The sequence below is a fragment of the Myripristis murdjan genome, chromosome 16, assembly GCF_902150065.1.
Source record: "Myripristis murdjan chromosome 16, fMyrMur1.1, whole genome shotgun sequence".
Lineage (NCBI taxonomy): Eukaryota > Metazoa > Chordata > Actinopteri > Holocentriformes > Holocentridae > Myripristis > Myripristis murdjan.
Window position 1 is genome coordinate 9,822,440 of NC_043995.1, and position 23,524 is coordinate 9,845,963.

At 41.6% G+C, this 23,524-nt stretch overlaps 1 protein-coding gene across 1 annotated transcript; it reads left to right on the forward strand.

Moving 5' to 3' along the window:
• Positions 1–1,133: 1,133 nt before the first annotated feature.
• slc6a3 (solute carrier family 6 member 3) lies at positions 1,134–22,943 on the forward strand. The gene is made up of 15 exons (XM_030072713.1): positions 1,134–1,271; positions 1,574–1,784; positions 3,842–3,973; positions 7,739–7,955; positions 11,321–11,459; positions 12,494–12,628; positions 14,140–14,243; positions 14,996–15,120; positions 16,312–16,424; positions 17,290–17,418; positions 17,802–17,901; positions 19,101–19,201; positions 21,135–21,302; positions 21,421–21,492; positions 22,237–22,943. Exons 1-15 carry the CDS (start codon positions 1,185–1,187, stop codon positions 22,258–22,260), a joined length of 1,857 nt encoding a protein of 618 aa, XP_029928573.1. The 5' UTR covers positions 1,134–1,184; the 3' UTR covers positions 22,261–22,943.
• The last annotated feature ends 581 nt before the right edge of the window (positions 22,944–23,524 follow it).

Here is a 23,524-nt window from a genome sequence, read left to right on the forward strand (position 1 = left end):
TTTCTCATCCACTCACGCACTTTGCTTCAATCCGGGTCCGAGTCCAACTCAGCGAGGAGGGTCGACACAAATATGGTCAGCATCATTTTGCAGTGGCTGGAGGAGCAGCAGCACAACTGGAATTAAACTGACGGCTGGAGTAGCTTTTACCTCGTTTTACAAAGGTGAGACACTTTGTTTTGCTTTGCTTTTTTTTTCCCGGAAATTTGAGTATTAAATACCGAAGGAGTAATTTCCTTTTGTTGAAATTAAAGACATTTGGTTCTTAGTCCTTGCATGTTCTACTTATGACAAATGTTCAGCAAATGATTTTTCAGTTATGATTTATTATTATCAGTTGTGATTTAGTTTCCCTGATGAAAGTAACTGGTGTTATTGTTCGAAACCATGTTAATGCTAAAACTGTAAAAGATAGAAAATTCAGTTTTGACAAATGTTAGAATTTGTCTGCAATAATGACATAAGAGCCAAAGTGTGCAATTCATGTAATCATTAAGACTAAACCAATAAAGCTGATGAGGGCAATTCTTTTTGATTTTGTAGAGAAAATAGAGGGATAATGTTTTTTGTTTTAGTTTTTCTTTTTCTTTTTCCATATGAAAGACAATTTCAGAGAAAGTTTCTGAACTCAAATGAAATTAGTGAACAACATGTTGTGCGCAGGCAGGTTTGATGGAGGCTCTGACAAACCTGTGAGCAAAATGGCGATCAACAAGTGTGAAATGAGACGAGCTCAGTGTGATGGCCTCGCTTAGACCCCCAGCTCTCACCCTGTTTGATTCACGCAGCATCCCATAGTGCTCTCTCTCCTCCTCCCCACTTTCCCCTCCTTTACTCTGTACCGTTAGCAATGAATCCATTTTTTTTTTCTCATATTTCACACCCATACTGTATCATCTAGGCTGGCGAGATATTTATCCAACCCCACATTTTTATCTCTCTTGTGTTTTACTGTTTTTATTACTCCACTGTTTTATTGCTGGAGTCATATTTTATAGCACTTACACCAGTTTATTTTTTCCCTGCTGAATCCTTTTGCTGCTGCAGTTTCTCTATAGAGATCAGTAGGTTTCATTTAATCTGCCTCACTCTCACTCTGCTCTCCAAGGCTGTCCTACTCCATCCACCTTCCTTCCCCTGCCACCCTCGCTCCCACTTCTCTCCCTGCGGCTGTGCACCTGTCCATGCTGAGAGGGAGAGTCCCTGCCAGCCTCATGTCTTCAGTTGTAGCCCCAGAGAAACCCTCGTCCAACACCATGGGCCCCAAAGAGGTCAGTGGAAGCCTGAGTCCGTAAACTTTGTCTTATTGCTTGTTTTTTGTTTAGGTACTGTTTTCCTTTGTCTTATTGGACAAAAGATGAGAATTGTGTATATGCTTCTCAATGCAGCAAAAGCTGTGACTTTTTACAGCAGATTGTCTACCTATCTATTCACAAATAGTTCACTTTTATTGTAGAACCAATAGCAATACCCTGCCAGTGACAGTGAGCGATGAAACCACAGCCACAGTGTCTGCCAGTATCCACTTTTACATCCCATCTTATTCATTATTTAAACCCATTGGCCCATTAAGGTGGAGCTGATCCTGGTGAAGGAACAGAACGGAGTTCAGTTTACCTCGAGCACCTTGGTGACCCCGACCCAGACCCAGACCAACCCCAGCGGGGAGGAGGAGAGGGAGACCTGGGGGAAGAAAATTGACTTCCTCTTGTCTGTGATTGGTTTTGCCGTGGACCTGGCCAACGTCTGGAGGTTCCCCTACCTCTGCTACAAGAACGGAGGAGGTGAGAGGGCAGAGAGGGCAGGGAGAGGATGAAAGGAAGGACACTGACCACTGTCTTAAGGTTCCCTGAACTTTGCAACAGAGACAGGGAGGGACCAACAATGATGGAGGGAGGCAGAGGATGGACAGAGAGGGGAAAGAGGGATAGACAAGTGAGGAAAAAACACTCCAAAGGGATGAGATAATCCTCTTGTTTACAATGCAGTAGAAATATGTGTAAACAGGACAGAATAAGGCAGATCAGCCCACGGGCATCAAGAAAATGACAACTGACTCAAGAAAATTCTGGAAACAAGTTGATTAGCACTGGAAAAAAAGTGGGATGAAGAAAAGCAAGATTTTAACACTGATTATGAGACTAAATCACTTGCACAATGTATTTTGTAGTGTGACAGTGGAATGTGCATGACGGCGTATTGAAAACAAAAAGTGGGGAAAGAAATGTACGATAAAGGAAAGGACAGAGAGGGAGCAGAGAGAGGAGAGAAGAGATGGGTTTGAATGATGTTATCTCTTTGACCATCTTGGAGAAGGTGGAAAGATGATACGGTGTGTGTGTGTGTGTGTGTGTGTGTGTGTGTGTGTGTGTGTGTGTGTGTGTGTGTGTGTGTGTGTGTGTTTTCCACCTCCTTCTCTATGCATGTGTGTGGTGGTGGCTGTTTGAGGTCTAGAGCCCTTTGCAGAGATCAAAATAGGGGAAAAACCACCGCAGCTGCTGCCGAATAGATTAGCTCTAACAATCACTGGCACTAATTATGGCTGTTTAACATAGAGCTCTCATTACATTTAGGAGTGGTAATGATAGCCATACCCGGCCTGGCATCCTGCTCTGGGAACACAATATGTCGTCATACTTAAAGGGAAATATAACTGAGTTTCATGGCTGTTTAATATCGAGCCCTGTTCGATTTTGAGGGGGGTATTGATGCTCTGTGGCTGCATATCTGCCTTGTTTTCTACACTTTGGCTGTAGGTGACAATCTCTCCATCATGACACCTCCTCTAAAGAGGAACTCTGCTCAGTTTGACAAGGCGGGCCATTGTGGCTGTTTAACATGGAGGCCTGATTATGTTTAAGAACGGTAATGACAGGCATAGTCACAGCTGACACCTGGTTGCTGTGGATTTTCTTCGCAGCGGGCGATCAGCAGCGACTGTGATCGTGATTTGCATTTGGTGTTGAAAAGATTGAGGCAGATGTAAAATGTTGCATGAACTAGTATCAAGGTAATACCCCTCCTTTAGCTTTCTGTTTTTATTGATTGCCCATCAGTGAAGCTAAGGTCCTGGCTTTAAGACTCACTCTCATTTTAATGGTTTTCATAATCCGTTTATGACAGTTAAAGCTGAACAGATTCATTTAACTTGACTCGATTCACACTGATATCGAACAGATGGGGGCCACAGGTTCTTATAACTTTAACATCGGCATGGAAGATATTGTCTACTAAGTCAGCATTTGTTGAGCTTTGTGGCAAATTGAGATGAGATCTAGCATGAAACTGCTGGCATGACTCATAACTCACTGTTGGATACGGTTAAAATGAAGGTTGAGCTACTGCATGCAAAATCACCAGATGCTGATTAAAGTGAGGGTCCCATCAACTCAACTGAACACAAACATGCAGTAAACACAGAATCAGTGAGTCAAGCTGCTGACAGGAAACAAATTCAACCACCGATTACATACTTATTCCATATTTTTGTCAGTTGAGTCGAAATATCCTTTCTTAAATCATCCCTGTGCAATTTTGCATAGTGCACTGTTAACATACCACCCACGCTGAGCCATTAAATTACAAAATGACAAAGAAATATATATCTACGAAAGTTTTTGTACTGTGGTAGGTAGGTAGGTAGGTAGGTAGATACTTTATTCATCCCGCAGGAAATTCACAAGTGTGTGAGCACATTTCTTTTTCTCTTCTGTATATTCAAGATTTGAGAGGAAACAGGGAAATATTGTTGTCCCGTCTAAAATGGACACCTGCACAAATGAACACCTCAGCCCTTTATTTAGAGAAGGATCATGCTTCGCCCATGTGTGTGTCTTTGCAGGAGCATTCCTGGTGCCGTACCTGTTCTTCATGGTGATAGCAGGCATGCCTCTCTTCTACATGGAGCTGGCCCTGGGGCAGTACAACAGAGAGGGGGCAGCAGGGGTCTGGAAGATATGTCCCATATTCAAAGGTAGGAGGAGACAAGTCATAAGACACATATTCATGCACATGTACAGACATGCACACACACACACACACACACACGCACACACTGGAAGATGCTCATCTGCCTTCCTGCCCGTCTGTCTGATAATGACCCTCCCCAAACGCCTGCCTGTCTCTCTGCCTACTTGTCTGCGCACCTGCATGCCCGTCCACATGCCAGTCTCTCTGTCTGCCTGTCTCTTTGTTGAGCAGCGACAGGCATTATTTATCTCCTCCTCCCCGCAACATCAAGTTGTGTTGGCAGTCAGATGGAAGGCATCTGAAAATTGGGCTTTTAGACTCTTGTCCTGATCCTCCAGATTCCGCTGTCAAATCGTGGTGAAGGACACTGGCTGCCGCTCTCACTGCTGCTACTTTTCAACACATCAATAAGCAAGGGAGGGCCATCTACACATATGCAGATTTAGACACAAACACTAAAATTGAGTCATGCTCCCTGGCAAAACGATTGTCTGGAAGAAAAATAATACACTTGGCTTGTTTCAACTTTTCATACTTTTTTCATTTTTTTTTTTTTTTTTTTGTCTCCACAGAGTAAACTTGTAAACACATGTGTGTAGATGGCAACAATTTATTCAAAAAGACAAAAGCCAAGAAAACCCCGAAATTATGAATTCCACATTTTAGTAGTTAATGGATTCAACCTTGTTTACCAGTTTGCATCGGTGTAATTGATATGCTTTCGTCATGTGATCACCTAAGTCATTCTATCATTTTCTTAACTTGTTCATGAGGGCTCTTGCATCCTTTGAAAGTATATTATTGAATTAAAAGGAAAAACTTCAGTGAAAGGGTGCAGCTGAAAACATGACTTTTACAAAGCATGAGTCTTTTGCCTGCAATCTTAATATGTTCTGCTCAGAAAACGCAGTCAGGAGGTGAGCCTTGTGGAGTATTTGCTAAGGTTAAAGTTTAGTCACAGTGCACACAGCAGCATCACTGGTCCTGTCATGTGCAGCTTTTGATCAGAAACACACGCTAAAATGCCATGGTTACCAGAGGACCATCTGTAGCTTTGCAGTATGTCACCGAACCGCTGGCCTTTGTTAGAGCCTCTCCTCGCTTGTCTGAAGGTGGCCCACTGTGTGTGCATATATGTCTTTGTGTGTGTGTGTGTGTGTGTGTTTCTGAATGCATGCCTCCTGTGTGTGAACATGTGCTGTCTGTCAGAGACCCACTGAGCACGTTGACGTTGTAATCACACGCTTCTCTCTCTGTCTCTCAGCGGGGGGATAACAGTAATTATTCAAATGCACACATACACAAGCTCCGTATTGACAGTAATTATTCCGATCAACAAGCGGTTTCCTCTCAGGATCAATGCATTTGAAGAAAAGGTCCAAGAGGGAGAGACAGAGAGAGATGGAGAGATAGCGGGCCTGCCGCCCTAATGAAGGGTATCACTGCCTGGACAAATATCACATCCACATTACAAAGGAATCAATAAGACACAGTTCTGGTCATGTTTGTTAGCAAAGGTTAGCGGAGAAAATGCGAGCCTTAGAAGTTTGGACATTGGTTCAATTGTACAGAAAGGGTAGATGTGTTGATAATTAAGGTGTGAAGAGGAAAATCTTTTAAAAGTGGTTGCACTCTCATCACCGTGTGTTTACTTGCAGGCCACTTTGTGTGAGGGTGCTGCTGTGCTCGGCAGTGTGTTGTTCACTCTGGTGGCCGTCTTGAGGAGCACAGTGAACTTTGCTGAGAGCGAAAGATGATTAAGGAATGAAATCTTCATCGTGCATGTCTCTGTTGCGCAACATCACATTAACATCATCATTTTGGTTCAACTTTTGCCTCCTTGTCTATTTTAAGATGCTCTGAGAAACAGCATTTACCAATATGCTGATACTAATAATACTAATGTCCCTTGTGCCTGTTGGATTGATTGTGCATATTTATGTGTGAAACCTTCCTCCCAGAAATCTTAGCAGCGATCCAAGACAAAGCCAAGAAGCACAAACTGGCGCTCTGGTGTTTCTGCAAAGCATCTTTCAGGATTAGGCGTGTGGGCTGATAGGCATTGATAGGCATGTGGGATGTTACAATTCACCATTTGCATTTTTTTTTTTTTTTTTTTTTTGCATTATGTGGCTGTCAGAAGAAAACCCTTCATCTCAAGTGTCAGCTTTTCAGGAACGAAGAAAAAAAGCCAACATGTTTTTAGCTTGATGGCGATGCATTTTGATATTATCTAGTGGGTTTTGAAAGGGCTTCGTATGGGAGGCTTCAGGAGGAAGGAGGAAATTTCTGAACCCGCAAAGGACCATGTGATCTTAAAATCAGAGTGAAAACATGAAAATTATCCAAGCAAGTTTTCACATGACAATGGTGATATTGGTGATATTGCCAAAAGTATTCGCTCATCTATCCAAATCATTGAATTCAGGTGTTCCAATCACTTCCATGACCACAGGTGTATAAAATCAAGCACCTAGGCATGCAGACTACTTCTACAAACATTTGTGAAAGAATGGGTCGCTCTCAGGAGCTCAGTGAATTCCAGCATGGTGCTGTAATAGTAATGTAATAGGATGCCACCTGTGCAGTAAGTCCAGTTGTGAAACTTCCTCGCTACTAAATATTCCACAATCAACTGTTAGTGGTACTATAACAAAGTAGAAGCGATTGGGAACGACAGCAACTCAGCCACAGAGTGGTAGGCCACATAAAATCACAGAGCGGGGTCAGCGGATGCTGAGACGCATAGTGCGCAGAGGACGCCAACTTTCTGCACAGTCAATAGCTTGAGACCTTTAAACTTCATGTGATCTTCAGATTAGCTCAAGAGCAGTGCGTAGAGAGCTTCATGGAATGGGTTTCAATGGCCGAGCAGCTGCATCCAAGCCTTACATCACCAAGCACAATGCAAAGCATCGGATGCTGCGGTGTAAAGCACACCGCCACTGGCCTCTAGAGCAGTGGACATGTGTTCTCTGCAGTGACGAGTCACGCTTCTCCGTCTGGCAATCTGATGGACGAGTCTGGGTTTGGTGGTTGCCAAGAGAACGGTACTTGTCTGACTGCATTGTGCCAAGTGTAAAGTTTGGTGGAGGGGGGATTATGGTGTGGGGTTGTTTTTCGGACGTTGGGCTTGGCCCCTTAGTTCCAGTGAAAGGAACTCTTAATGCTTCAGCATACAAAGACATTTTGGACAATTTCATGCTCCCAACTTTGTGGGAACAGTTTGGAGATGGCCCTTCCTGTTCCAACATGACTGCGCACCAGTGCACAAAGCAAGGTCCATAAAGACATGGATAAGCGAGTTTGGTGTGGAAGAACTTGACTGGCCTGCACAGAGTCCTGACCTCAACCCGAGAGAACACCTTTGGGATGAATTAGAGCGGAGACTGAGAGCCAGGCCTTCTCGACCAACATCAGTGTTTGACCTCACAAATGCACTTCTGGAAGAATGGTCAAAAATTCCCATAAACACTCTCCTCAACCTTGTGGAAAGCCTTCCTAGAAGAGTTGAAGCTGTTCTAGCTGCAAAGGATGGGCCCACATCATATTAAATCCTATGGTTTAAGAATGGGATGTCACTCATGTTCATATGTGTGTGAAGGCAGCCGAGCGAATACTTTTGGCAATATAGTGTATGTGCCTCACTGGAATATTTGGGCTGTTTGTGCAGTGTGCAAACTGCATGATACTGCATTTTTTTTCTCTCTTCTGATAATATTACTGATTTAGATGACGTCCCTGTTAATGATTTACATCCCTCTGACAGGTGTAGGCTTCACAGTGATCCTCATCTCCCTCTACGTTGGCTTTTACTACAATGTCATCATCTCCTGGGCCCTGTTCTACCTCTTCTCCTCGTTCACCAGCGAGCTGCCCTGGGTCCACTGCAACAACACGTGGAACAGCCCCAACTGCTCCGACTGGGCCGACAACAGCACGGTCAACGACATACACAAGGCCACTCCTGCCCAGGAGTACTTTGAGTAAGTTGGATAAACCAAAATGTCGTCTCCCTGCAATTTTGTGAGACAAGCACAAACTCTGAAATGCAGATTGTGCGTTGTGGGCACCAACTGTTGCAAAATCTAATATGTTGCATAATCCAGTAATCCATGGTGTTGTTTAATCCAATCTGTGGTGCGGGAGTACGTGCCATTTACTCCTGTTGATGTGAAACGATTAGCTAACAGTTCAATTTAGGGAGTAAAACAATTTGGCAAGTAAAACTTCAGTTTAAAGACCATATCGGTGCTATTTTGACTTTTTATCAACAATTGTGGTCATATTTGTTAGCAAAAGTTAGCAAAGAAAATGCGAGCTTTAGAAGTTTGGACATGGGTTCAATAGTACAGAAACAGTAGAGCTGAGAACAACTTTTTTTTCCATGCAGATTCAAATACTATACTGCACCATAGAACAAGTAAACACATTCTTTACACGTAAACTAGGGACAGAAAAGCTGAATTTCAGTGACTTTTAGTATTTCATGTTCTAGCCAAACAGCCACCAGTGTACTGAAAAGCTTACCAGCTGGGACGATGGCATTACCAGCACAGTGCCCGATGTCACTAGTAAGGTTTCTGTTTCAGTTTAACAAAGGAGCCACTAGTAATGATTTTTGTAGAAAAGGACAAAATATTAAACACAATAGTGACAGAGGCATAGCTTGTAGAGAAAACTCAAGACTAACAGGGATGTGAAATAACCTTGATGTTCCAGAAGATTATAGTAAGTTAGTAGTTATCATGAAACCTTAGCTTACAAATTGAAGGCTCAAGAATATATTACTATGCATAAATTCTAAATATTGAACATTGAACATCCTGCTTTTTTTCTCAAAAAAATAATAGTTCAGCCACATTAACGAATGTAGCCAACCCTCTGTGAGGCTGACCAGGTGTCTCCTGTTCTGCCAGGTGAGGGGCGGCTCTGTTGTGACAGTTGAGGCATTTCTTCTGTGCTAGTTTTAAATGGCACCGTGCTATTTCCATAGGGCCACCTGCAGACAATTTGAGTTCAGTGGCTCTACAGTCATTCATGTACCGCCCTTGAAATAGGTTTTTCCAAATGATCAGTATGCATACACTCACAAAAGAATTAGAATTTTCTATATTTAACCCCTAGAGAGAGGTATCTTTTGGTTAAAAAAAAGAAAAAAAAAAAGTATAGCCCCAAACCTAAACACCTGACTGAAAATTAGGTTGATCTAGTCATTATATTCAAGGTGTTACTGAGGACCTGACACAATTTTGTTTAGTTTTTATCTGAATAACTCTCATTGTCATTATAATAATATAATTTTTAATTGAGGTGAAAATAGGTTTCTATGTTATATTTTATAGGGTCAACATAACTTTGCTCAAGACGTGAAACTTCATGAAAGTGTTTACAGATGTAGCCATCGCAGATGCCAACAAATAAATTGTTTGGGCAGTTCAAATTTTGTTTCCCTTTCACCTGTCAGAAAGATCAAGGAGTGAACTGTCAATCAATAATTTGACTGACATGGGTTTTGTGCCAGTGCCTCGTGTTTTAAATAGCATTGTCAATTCTCCTTTAGATGATTAGCTCAAGAACAGGCTGAGTGTGGCCACTGTAGTGGAGCAAAAATGTCCAACAAGGTAATAATCTGAAATTTTTTCATATAAATAAAAAACTCTTTTGCTGCTCTGTTGTCAGTTTACAAAACAGAGTAGTGCTTCAATCCTTGTCCACTTGATGAAAACTATGAAATTTGCAACATTTGCTGTTTTTAACGCATCATGTTTGGTGGGTCTTTCCTCTGGTGTGCAGGAAGTGATAGACAGCACTGAGCTGAACAGACAAAGACTGAGGTGCTACCAACAGAAACTCAACACTTACTTTCCTTCTGGCCACAAAGCATTTATCCTCCTTCCTCCTGTCCATGCCTCCTCGCTGAAATGACATCCAAAAATTAACCACCATCATTAGGGATGTTCCAAATGGTTAAATGATGCATGAAGGAGCCGTTCTGTCCCCTTGCCTCTTCTAATGAGGCGTGGCTGGAGGACACACAGGTGTATCCTCCAATTAAGATAACTGACGTGCCAATACAGGACCTCTTCCTGAGCACCAGATGTGTAGGAAAAGATCCACAGCTGTAAGTAGCTCAAACCCTTATATCATAGATTCTCCAAATAGCCTTTAAATGTTAGCTTGACATTTGGGTGTTAATGTTGAATGTTCTGTGCCATTTAGGCATGCCTCTGTTTTCTGGCAATGTCCATAACCTGGCAGGCCTGTGGTGTGAAAGTACATATCTTCACATCAAGGCCAGCATAATTGTCACTTGCTGAAATCACTTTGTATGTCCTCTCTGCGTAACTTGTTGTTGCTGCGTTTGAAATTTTGATGTGACACACGTTCATCTTTCTTGTGGACTGTATAATGTGGATTGCCATGGAATTCCAGTTAAGGGGTATTTTACAAAATCTCATTTACACTCTTTCATTTTCTAGTTTGCAGATTGTTCCTACAGTGTGTTTCTTTGGAAATGCAGGGGTATGAAAAGAAGCAGGGCTTTCTGGAGCATCCCAAGGTATTCCCAGGTCACCTGGGATGTGTAGTTTTGTCAGTGTGGTCTAGTTCTGTCCCAGGGTCTGCTCCCAGTCGGACTGGAACACCTCCACAGGGAGGCACCCAGGAGGCATCCTAATTAGGCGTCCGAGCCTCCTCAAGCGGCTCTTTCAACAGGGAAGAGCAGCAGCTGTAAGCAGAGCTTCTGTCCCCAAATCTCATTTGTTCAGTCACCAGCCAAATCTCATTACCACAGGTGAGGGATGGAACAAACATCAACAAGTAAATCAAGTGATTTGCCATCAGACCAAGTTTCCTCTTCCACAACAATCCAACTGCAAAACTGCAGCCCCTGTCCATCAAAATGGGAAATTAACCTTAACTTTGTGAAAGACATAAGACTTTTAATAATTTAAACCCTGGAGGGCAGGGGAATCCTGTGTTGGGAGGAGCTTCAGTGCTATGCTTCAAACGTTTATCCAAGATGGTGCATACAACAACATTGCAAGTTACAGGACATGTATCACTTGCTCCACCTTGCATTTTCTCCTTGTTTTCCCCATGAGCTTTTACCCAGCGGCCAAGGAGGAGATGTGAGGCTCAGAGAAATCTTTATGAAGTGGAATGCACCCAAATTTCACTAACAGAAAAACCAAGAATATAGACACAGAACATCAGAAACATCACAGCAATCACTTCTTCACACCAAGGAATTTGCCAGAAAAAGCCCTTGTGGATTACCATTTCAGATTCTGTACATCTATATGTCACAGTCTGGTCACGGTCATGTGGCTCTTCACTGTCGTTACAGACGAGGGGTGCTCCATATCCAGGACAGCGGAGGTATTGATGACCTGGGCCGTCCACGCTGGCAGCTGACCTCCTGTCTGGCTGTTGTAATTGTTCTGCTCTACTTCAGTCTCTGGAAGGGAGTCAAGACGTCCGGAAAGGTAGGAAATGACTTGCAGCAGTAATCGTGTTTAATAATTTTCAAACTACAGAGGTACCATGACTTTAACTTGAGCTTCTTCCAAGGAGTCTGAATGATTAATTACCACGATTACGGACGTGTGTTTTAAAGAAGCACTGAAGTCAAGAAATTAAGCCCCTCTAGTCACTGACCACATCCTGAAAATGAGCGCGGACTCCTCTCCTCTCGTTGTTTGATAAAGTGATCAAGTGCACCCCTTCACCAGAGTTCATAGTGAATTGATCACTGAGCCTGAATGTCAGCTGCCTGTAAACGTGTACAAGACACAGTGTCTGTCACAGATAATGTCGCCTGGATGCTAAAGGCCAACGTTCAGTTCACACACACACAAAATGTACACTATGGAGATATATTGACTATGCCTATCCCTGTCTCTGGGAAGACAAGACATCTGGAAAGGAGTAGTAATACTGAATATACAAAATTGGTATAATTTGTTTTCAGTGCTCTGTAAACTGCAAAATGTGAACGACAGAGTCAGGTCAGATTATAATACTGCAAAAATCTGTAAATCTGTAAATCTTAAAATAAGTGTAAAAACAACTGTCAGTGGGATGAGAAAATCCGACTTGTTTCCAAAATGCTCTTGAATACATTTTCTTGATATTAGTGGGCTGTTGTGCCTTATTGTGCATTGTTTCAATGTGTATACACTTGTTTCCAGAAATATTCCTTAAACCAGTGAAACTGCATTGGAAACAAGTGGGATTATCTCATCCCGCTGGCGTTTTTTTTTTTTTTTTTTTGGTTGTTTGAAGAAAATTTTTACGTTGAATGTGAGACTCAATGACTCAATGACTTGAAGATGAATGTTGAAAAGGCACAAAATGAACCGAAATGTAAGTTCATGTGTCAGTGTGTGTGTGCACGCTCTTCCTTGAATGTTTGCATGTGTGCATTTGACTGTTTGTACGTGTACCCACCTGTCTTCTCTACATTACCCTGTGTGTGTGTGTGTGTATGTGTGTGTGTGTACCCTCTACGCCCATGCAGGTTGTGTGGATCACAGCCACCATGCCCTATGTGGTCCTGACTGTGCTGCTGCTCCGGGGAGTCACTCTGCCCGGAGCCATTGACGGCATTAAGGCCTACCTTTCTGTCGACTTCCTAAGACTCTGCGATGCCAAGGTGAGCATCCGGAGGAGGGGGAGAGGGTGGGGAACAGAGAGGGGGAATCAAGGTGAGGCAAGAGGAAGTTGGGGGAGACACATTAGAAGAATACCTTGACATTTTAAAATGTAGATCTCTATTCCTAAACCAGGTATTTAAAACAATGTGCAGGAAAAACTGGGATCCAAAATCCGGGAGCACTTTAAGAACCAGGGCTGATCACAGTTTTTACTGTTTGTCACATCAGACTAATGTGTTTAGGCACAGACCTTCACCAGAGCATCGCTTACATAATGTGTAGACATGTTTTAATGCTTGTAAGTAATTACACATTACCCTCATACAAGTGCTTAAGCAACAAGAAAATATTAAACCATGACCTACACACTTGCATATCAACATCAACAAAGCATACACCAATAGCATGTTGGCGTGGCTACATCCACATGAAATAGACACATTAATATTAGTGGCAGTCTGGCACTTTAAAGTATGTTTTGTACAAAAATTAATTACTGCAAAGCTCAGAGAGAGATATTTTACTAGGTTTACCAACTGCAAACATCCCTCTCTTTATGACAAACTGTAAGTGTCATAATGAAACTATAATGAAACCAACCAACTATAATGAAACCAATAATGAAACTATAATGAAACCAACATGATAACATAGCAATACATAACAATCCTCATTCAAACCAACGGAGACTGCGTGCCTGGTGATGGCACCTATTGCTGTTGAAAAGGAACATAAATAATACTAACTTAGGTTATTTTCCTGTTAACTTAAGTGACAGCATAGAAGCTGTCTCCATAAAATGTCACAAATGCTTTGATGATTAAAAAAGATGTATCCCACAGACAAATCCAAGACATAACACTGTAGGAGAGGACAGGGAAAAAGATAAATGATGATGAGAAAGTGGTAGGAAGAAGTTGTTTTTTTTTTCCCCTGAATATTTAATTGCCTGTCCTAGTCAGGATGAGAGGATAGAAAAGGAGAGAACAAGGTAAAAAGTGGACATAGATAACAGAGAAACATGAAAAGAGAGCATGAAACTTTTTTATTGGTTTCAGTGTATTGTCCTAATGTCATCTAAATGCCATTTGAGTGGCATTTCTCCAAGGCAAACAGTCTTTTGGGGGAAAAAATTATATCAGTAATTTCCAATATTTTCTTTATCTATGAACACTTTCATCACATCTTGATGACAATATGCGATTTGACCTAATAGCAGATAGTAGAAAGCTCAATAAGTAAGCCTGGATGACTAAAGGACTCAGTTATGGGGAGTATGAGAGAGAAAGCAGGAAAGAGAGACAGAGAGATGCATGGCAGCAATTTGAGAATTAGATTAGACACATGCATGGAGCAGTAATTTGCAAAATTACCCCCCGTATTCACAAGCGGCTTTCATCTACTGCCGTTGAATGAGTTTCCTGCAATTATCCCTAATAATGGCTTTTTTCCTCTCCTGTGCCTTTTGTTTGCCGCTTCACACAAGTGCGCTTGTTCTGTCGCTCCCCAGGTCTGGATCGAGGCTGCCACGCAGATCTGCTTCTCACTGGGAGTGGGGTTTGGTGTGCTTATCGCCTTCTCCAGCTACAACAAATTCAGCAACAACTGCTACAGGTACAGACACAGAGGGGGAGGAGTTGCTCTGTTGCTCGCACAACACATGCAAACACACACACAGTATAAGCAGGTGAATTACAATAACCTTTGAAGCTCCTTGAAATCCATCCTGTGCAGTAGCTGTGATCACATCTGACACACTGACAGTCAACAGCATCCCACAGGAAGCATTTGATAGATAGATAGATAGATAGATAGATAGATAGATAGATAGATAGATAGATAGATAGATAGGCTTGTCTGACTCATTCCTCTTATTGACTGGCTGATTGCTTTACTGACTGACTTACTGACTGGTTTATGTGCTATAAGTGACAACTGACTCATCACACCCCTCTCTCAACCCCACTGTCGTCAATATTGACCAGCTCATTTGATTATTCATCCAGTGATTTCTGTGCCCACTTTATAATTTGTAGGATTGCAGGACAATTCAACAGGTTGCTAGCCCATTATAAGACTGACCAGCTTCTTTTCTGACTAATTGGCTGTGAATAAACTGTAAAATAAATCAATTACAAAAACTTGGCATTCTGCTCATGTGGAAGCCCAAAAGAAAAAGGCAGAGGAACTTGAACCAGTCTTGACTGACTAAATTATCTAAATACAAGATGCATCACCAGCTGCTTCTTCAATTCTAACCAGCTCTGTTCTTTACAGACTGACTTATATGGTGTATGGATTCTGATCCTTACTGCTTGATAACCCACTGTTTTTTGTTTGTTTTTTGTTTGATTTTAACCATCCAGAGATGCCATCATCACCAGCTCCATCAACTCTTTGACCAGTTTCTTCTCTGGGTTTGTGGTCTTCTCCTTCCTCGGCTACATGTCCCACAAACACAACGTGGCTCTGGACAAGGTCGCCAGAGACGGTACGGTATAGGTTTGTGCATATTCACAGCATTTAGTGGCAGTTAAAAAAGGAGGGCCATTCTGTATGCTTCCCCTATGGCATTTAATATCAGGATGCAGATTTCCAGTATTGGTGGCATGTGCTCTTAAAAAAAAAAAACATGCCACCAATGTATTTCATGCAAGGAACCAAGGCCCCATTTGCACCTTGCATTAAAATGTGATCTCTGTATTTGGATATGTTATCTGGATAATGAGATCTGATGTCAGGACTTGCATTTACAGCTTGTATTAACATGGGTTTTTCCTTATCTGGATACTGTGTGTGGATACAGATTGCATTTTAATAGCAGATGTAAATGGTATGTAAAACTAGAACAGTCCAAAAACTAAACATATGTCTCGATGTAATATTAAATTTTCCTGTAGTACATTAGTAGCAGTTATATTCCATTGCGTCTGCCTATACCCGATTGCAAACCTTGCCACATCGCACTGCTGTAGGTTCTCCTCACAGGTCAATAACGTGGTGTGTGAAATTAGAATAGCTTATGATGTTACATGTAGGACAATCCAATCCATAGGCTAATTTGGGCGTTATTCTATCATGAGTGCTATCAGATGATACTAGAAACGGCCCACAGTGGAATAGCTAATACTAGAACAGTAGATGCAGAATGACTTCCCTCATTATTCCAGAAGTCAGCGTTATTTAAGATGTCATGTGTTTGGTTGCCAGTACTGCAATCAATGGAGTGAGCCTGCTGTGAACGTGTTTACTGGTTTCAAATGCCACTGGTCTAGCAAATGGATGAACAGGACACTTTTCTCATGACTGTATTTGCAGCATGTTATAGAATAAAATAGAAGAGAAGAGAAGAGAATAGAACAATTTACTAGCCATTACTTTAGAGTCACCCTAAGTACAGGGTATTTGAATGGTAAAAAGACAAAAAATAAATAAAAAACAGTGTATAGTGAAATAGAAAAAAGAATGTATATACTTTGTGTCTTGTAAGTGCCCAGTAGTTAGGGTGACTGTAAAAGCAGGGGTTATTATTAAGTTAACTGCAAATCTGCCTCTCACTTATCTACCAAGTATTTGTTTCCATATGTATAATGATGGTTTTTTGTGTGTGTGTGTGTGTGTGTGTGTGTGTGTGTGTGTGTGTGTTCATACTTTACATCAATTTGAATTATTTGGCTTTTAGGTGCTGGATTGGTGTTTGTCATTTACCCAGAAGCCATTGCAACATTACCTGGGTCATCAGTGTGGGCAGTTATCTTCTTCATCATGTTACTGACACTGGGTATTGACAGCGCTGTGAGTACACACACACACACACACACACACACACACACACACACATGTTACTTCAAGTGACATGCAGTAGCATAGTGGTGACAGACTCAAACAGTGTTCATGTAGGTTTCTTTTGGAATATCTTAAGTGTCTTAGTGCCTTTAATTTGGTTTAGTAAATACTTTACAAAATTTGAAGTGACTAACTACTCTGCACCTCTTCCTATAATAAACTACTCAAATGTTAGTTTTTATTTCATGTTAAAAGATGACTGTCTTTGTGACTACATTCCACACAGTAAATCACTCTTCACTTACAGAAGGTCCATGTCTGCGTTAAGTACCAACTGGATGTTTATGGAATGTTATTTTTTCGTCTTCCTATCAAAGTGTGGTGCACTTTGTGCCATATTGGCCATGTGTGCAGTGGGATTTGAAAAGCAATATGATGCAGTATGATGTGTGTTCAGTGTGTCAACTGGTATTTCCTCTCATTGCCATTGGAGACAGCGGCTGAGGTATTCCCCACAATATCCACGGGCCTTTGGCTGACACAGCATCTGTCACTTATATATAAACGGTTAGCTGGAGTAACATGGGAGCCATGTTGGCTATGTGATCTGGCTCAGTGATCGAGGGCACAAATGATGGGCACACTCAGCAGATGTTGAACTTAGCACATTTAAATGGTTTATTTGGACCCTCCCTGCATTCCAGTAGTGTTTCATTTCATTTTCATTTCAAATTTCTGACAAATATCTCTTTTGGTTTCGCCTTGTTTGCACTAGCGTAGCAAGTGCACTGGAAAATGTGTTCCTTCCACAATGTCTGCCTGTAGCACTACGCACAGGTTTGTCTCATTTAAGCTCTTGCATCTTCTACCCTAGATGGGGGGAATGGAGTCGGTGATCACAGGGCTGATAGATGAGTTCAAATTCCTCCACAAGCATCGAGAACTCTTCACCCTCTTCATCGTCGTTGCCACTTTCCTCATATCCCTCTTCTGCGTTACTAATGCAAGTATCATGTTGCTGACTTTCTGCACTGTGGAAAACACTGGCACATTCCTGCATGCTTACTGCGTATACAAACATGCTCCATTTATGAAGACATCAGCAGCTAGTTGGCATCTTTATACTGTAGTTGAGACAGCAGCAATTCCATTTACTGTATCAAAAGCATCTGTATCCTATAATACTTTTTCTGACTAACCAAAGTGTCATAGGTTGCCACAATGAATGAATGCAATGAATTGAAAACTGATAATTTCTTTGTGTCTGTCTCTGTTGCACCTCATTTTTTGTCACTCTTATTTTTCTGTGTAAGCTTTATAATAATAAACAAAATATTGTTTTGTGTTCTCTCTCCCTCTTTCTCTCTTACTCTCTCTCTCCTCCAGGGTGGGATGTATGTGTTTACTCTGCTGGACCACTTTGCAGCAGGAACATCGATTCTATTTGGAGTGCTCATTGAGGCCATCGGCATTGCATGGTTCTATGGTGAGAAATGGTGAAGAAACAGGGCAAGAAGGAGAGGAAGAAGGGATCATTCAATCTTTTCATGGCCAGCAAAGCTGATGCCACATTAGGGTGGCTGATTAGCTGTCTATTGATATTGGTCTGCTGTGCCACAATGTGACATAGTCCTATTAGGTGTTGGGATACTGAGACTAAAAAGTCTTTTCCCATTAAGGGTGTTTGACCCTCCAGGGTCTCATCAGGTGCATGTATTGTTTAGACAGTGGGATCTGGTTTGGTCCACACAAGAGCTTGCACATCATGATTGTTCCAGTCTTACCAATTTGCCTACTGTATTTATACCTGGATTGGCTCCATCAAGTGTACGTATGTATGTCCAAACATTGTTTTAACATTTTTTTTTCTCATCAGCACAAATTCATGAATGGCACTTAGTTGTAAAGTCTCAGCTGCCCAAAATTGTGGTATTCCGACCCACCCCAAACAAGAAAAAAGAGCATTTATCACAGAGAAAACCCATTTTTCATTTTGTAGCACCAGCAGACACTGAAAAGGTTGACCTGAACTTCGATATTGAGTATCTTGTCCCCTGACTAATGCATCTGTATGTGGACAGTGAGATAAAGGGCTAAATGCTACCAGGCCCCAGGCAGTGGGGTCGGCATGTTGCCCCACTTTCGTGGGTCCCGACCCTGGCAGTTCAGATAAATCAAGCCTCAGGCTTTAGTGGGCCTTTTCCCAGTCCTTGTCACTGCTGACAGGAACCCTTAACCCCTGGCCCCAGTGTTCGCCCACTCTGCAGACCACTACATCAGTACATTCAGCTGTGCTCAATACCTAGTAGTCAATCCAAATATGTGCCTCTGCAGTGAGAGATGCCTCCCAGGCAGGAAGACACAGGGAGAAGGTAGAGCCAGGGGTATGAAAGAGGGGAAGCTTGAAAATATGAATAAGGTACAGTAGCTTAGTGAAAGCGGCTTTAATGAAATAGCTAATGGTGAATTATAACCTTTTTAACCGTTTGTTTGTTTCACTAATAGCATAGTGTGCACATGCATTACATACATGCATGCATTTCTCCATTTCAGACTTTTGATTTAGGCTTCTGCATACAATAAGAGCTATTTAACTCACCCTGTAGCAAGGACTGACGGACCAATTTTACCACAAATAGCTAATATTTATCATCACTTTCTTTTTCCATTTTGAATGTGTTTCAGGGGTGGACCGTTTCAGTGATGACATCGAGGAGATGATTGGCCAGCGACCAGGCATGTACTGGAGGCTGTGCTGGAAGTTTGTCAGCCCCTGCTTCCTCCTGGTGAGTCTGGGCCCAGTCTTTTCTTGTTGGGATATTATTCCCCTCATCAGGAGTTGTCAACGGAAAGTGGACAGATAGATGGAAGCACTTGGAGACATTCTGGCATTCAAAGAGTCCAAATGAGTAATTTAATAAATGAATGTCAGCTGTTAAACTGACCAACAACCAAGCTACTATACATCCATCCATTTTCTAGCCACAGGTCTGGGTTAAGATTGCACTGACAATAGGGTAAGCACAGCAGCCCAGATATACTTTTACCTCGTTGCTTCATGTTGATCCTCTTACTGGATCTCCACATGCTCCAGCCAGCTGGGAGATGCAACTCTTGAGCCCGTGATGGTCTGCTCTGGATGTGCGCAGTATAATTCCAAAAGTCACCACCAGCAAGATTGCCAAGCTTCTTGGTCAGTCATGAAGAGTGAGGCCAAATGTCCTTCAGGGAAACCTCATTTTGGCCACTTGTATTAGCAATTTCATTCTTTTGGTCACTGCCCAGAGCTTGTGACCATGGGGCCTTCAGCTTGTGACTCAGCAGTCTTTTCACCAAGGTCTGATACAATAGTTGCATTACTGCAGTTGCTGCATCTAACCATAGACAATCCCATAATCTTTCCTACCTTCACTGATGAGTAAGACCCCCAAGACACCTGAATTCCTCCACTTGGGGCAGCTGCTGACCTCCCATTTTTATGGAACAAGCCACATATCATCTGGAGACAACCATGTCCTCAGATTTAGAGGTGCTGATCCTCATCCTAGCCACGTCACACTCAGCTGAAAACCGCTCCAGTGCACATTGGACATTATGGTCCAGTGAAGCCAGAAGGACAACATAACCTGCAGACAGCAGAGATGCCACTCTAATGTCACAAATCCAGACAGTCTCTAGACCTCAGCGGCGCCTTGATATTCTGTTCAGGAACACCACAAGTAGAAAAGGGACCGGAGCATATGGTTATCTGAGTCTGGTGAACACCTTGAGTGAGCTTGAGTTGATTCAGTACCAAGAATGCAAACCTCACTCTTGCTCCTAAAATAGACTATACTATAAAAGCCTCAGTCCCAGCTTCTTATTCTCTAGTGGGCACCCACAGAATATCTCAAGTAACACTGTTGTATTTCTTCTTCAAATCTATAGAATACATATAGACAGGATTAGCAAATTCCCATGACTCTTCATTTGCCTGCATGAGGTTGAAGAACTGGCCACTGTTTCCCATGACTAAAAAAGTCATGGGAAACAGTCATGAAGTTTGACAGTCAGTCTCCTTTTTAGCACCTTGGAATAGGAATTCCTTCTGAGGCTGAGCAATGATGGTGGAACACACTCTCTGGTCCTCAACACACTGTTTAGTCCCCACTTTACAGTTCAGTTTGATCGTTTGACAACAATATTATTGACACAATTTTTACATATTACTACAAATTCACAACACAAATCTAGCATATCAACTAGCTCACTCCCTGCAAGAGCATGAACAGATGCTGTGAAGGTTTTTTTTTTTTTTTTTGCACATTACCATCACAAATGCCATGAGCAGATGCTGGTAAATTATGATTTTGAGTGGTAGTCAACAAATTATTTCAGAGCAGTCAGTCCTAATCTAAAAATTACTTTTGGCAGAAGAGACTTAAATGACTACAGAATTCTCAATCATTTTGTATCTTTTTGTAGTTTATTTGAACATACAGCATGTATATATTTCTGTACTGTATATACAGTTCATACATACAGTGTTATTCAAGGAAAAGAGTATGGAATATTGTTCAAGTTAGACATTTAAAATGCTCTGCTCATGAAATAGTACCACTTTGAAAATGAAGTCATCTCTGCATTACGTTTGAAAGAGTATTGTGAAAGATGTACCTTTTTTTTACAGAATGGAAATAAAGTCTTACTCTATGAAACCTGTCCCCTTTTTTTCTTTAGTTCATGGTGGTGGTGAGCTTTGCCACATTCAACCCCCCTAACTACGGCTCCTACATGTTTCCTATGTGGGCCAACATGGTGGGATGGTGCCTGGCCATCTCATCCATGACCATGGTCCCTCTCTACGCCATCTACAAACTCTGCACTCTGCCGGGAAAATTCTGCGACGTAAGTCTGAGCTATGTCTTCTCAGCAAAGTGCCCTGATTTATTATAGTTATAAAATTCAAATCTTATTTATTTACAATTATTTTTGTTCTTTGTCCTTCTCCCCTCCTTCTGTGTAGAGACTGGCTTATGCCATCACCCCAGAGACAGAGCATCACTTGGTAGACAATGGGGAAGTTCGGCAGTTCACGGTAAGTGCATACTAGTGATGATGAGGAATACACAATACAATTTTTTTTTATTGTCGATGGCATACTCAACCCTCATATCTCCACTGGTTTTTCTCGGTTGTCATTCTGTTTTCTAATTCATAGTGACAGCTCTCACTCATGTGTAGGTGCCTGATGCTGCATGATCCAGTCACCGAGCCAAATCACTGATAATGCATTGTGAAATCTTGGGGGTAAAAAGCATGTGTAACCACAAACAGGAAAACCTAATGAGTCATTTTAACTGTTCCTGTGAAGTTGACTTTTTGGAGATAATCGGGTTTATTTTGGGCTCTGATGACATGATGAATGATTTGGGAATGACTTGAAGAAATATCTAAGGATATGTACGTTATACACAAGGATAAAAGAGATTAAATAGTACTTAAACAGTGAAGATGCACAACTCTACACCAAAAGCAGAGCACAGTGGCCCTAAATAGCCAGCTCTGATGTACTGATTGACAGCTTGTTGCATATTCTAGCTCTTTGCATATTATTTTTCCTTTTCTTTGATGTCACTCACTTACTACAGACAATATGATGAAGTTCATGTGCACTTCTAGGGGAAAAGGCTGCTGTGTAAACGTGTAAATTTGCTTTTTGAGTTGTCTTATTTATTCAAAGACTGGTCACATCTTCTGATGTCAAAACACGATCGTAGAAAGAAGCCAACGTACACTGACATGTGCTGTATTTCATAGCCATAATCTGTTGTTCCCACAGCTGCATCACTGGTTGGTGGTCTGAAAACTGCAGCAAGAGAGAGGGAGCGAGAGGGGGAAAGAGAGAGAGATGACGATAATGACAGAGACGACGACTGTGAGGATGATGATGGCAGCGGGAGATGTTTAAAAAGTGCCGACATGAAGCCGTACAAATTGTAGTGTTCTTTAATTTCATCAGTGGATGTGTGAAGCTGTGCTGTGACCCTCTTCACCAAGGTGTTGACACAGGCGGATGGAATTGAGTCACACAGGTACCTAATGTGGTGTTCAACCTGTTATTCCCAAAAATACAAAGCTCTTCATCAGACGCAGGCCATGCAACATTTTTTTTTTCTTTTCTGAACAAAGCACTGTGTCAAAGTTCCACAGTTGAAAAAGAGCGTGGTAATATTTTTAGCATTATTCATTGAAAACAATGAGTACAAGCTAAAGGCTAATGAAGTGCACAATCCCCCTGCATTATCTAAAGTGTGTAGCGATGCAAAGTAAAACAATAGGATTGAAAACATCTTAAGATCAGAGGATCAGATGGGTATGAAGATGAAAACTGATATTGTTACTGTAGGTGCCAGGATGAAGATGTTTACGTGCTACTGTGCAGAGGAGAAAAGTTTGTTTCTAAATGCATTATATCTAAAACAGAGTAACATAAAAAGTAATCTATTTATCCAAAAAGCAGGAAATCCAACATGTGTTGCCATTTTGTCGACCAAAGACAATTACTTCTCTTTATTATTATTTTTTTTATTTTCTGAATCATTTGAAACCGGTAGGTAGGCATTCATCTCCACATGATGTATGCTTCATTTTGAACCAAAAGTCAAGAAATATTTATCAGTCAGAAACACTGAACAAACACAACAGGTTATTTTACTGGATCAGGCAATCTTAAACTCTTTACTATTAACAATGACTGTTATGATGGCCACTGTTGTCCGCCAGTGTTTACTGCATAGTTTTGATTAGTTAAAAAAAAAAAAAATGCAAAGTGAGAAGTATATTTTTTGTTTGTGTGAAATCTGAAAGAGGAAAACTATTGTTACGTCCTCAAGCTATTCCTGAATAGAAGAAGCACTGCTTGGGGTTTAGCATACTGAGTCCTGTGTTCTACCTGAGCGATGTTTTACAGTCCACATTTTTAACTCAGACAAAGTCAACAGAATGAAGGCCGTTCCTGTTATCTCGTGCCTGCTTTAAGACTACCCTTACAAATTAATGGTTTATGATTGGGTTATTAAATAGGGTGTAAACACTTTATAAATCAACTTTTAAAAACAAGTTCTAAC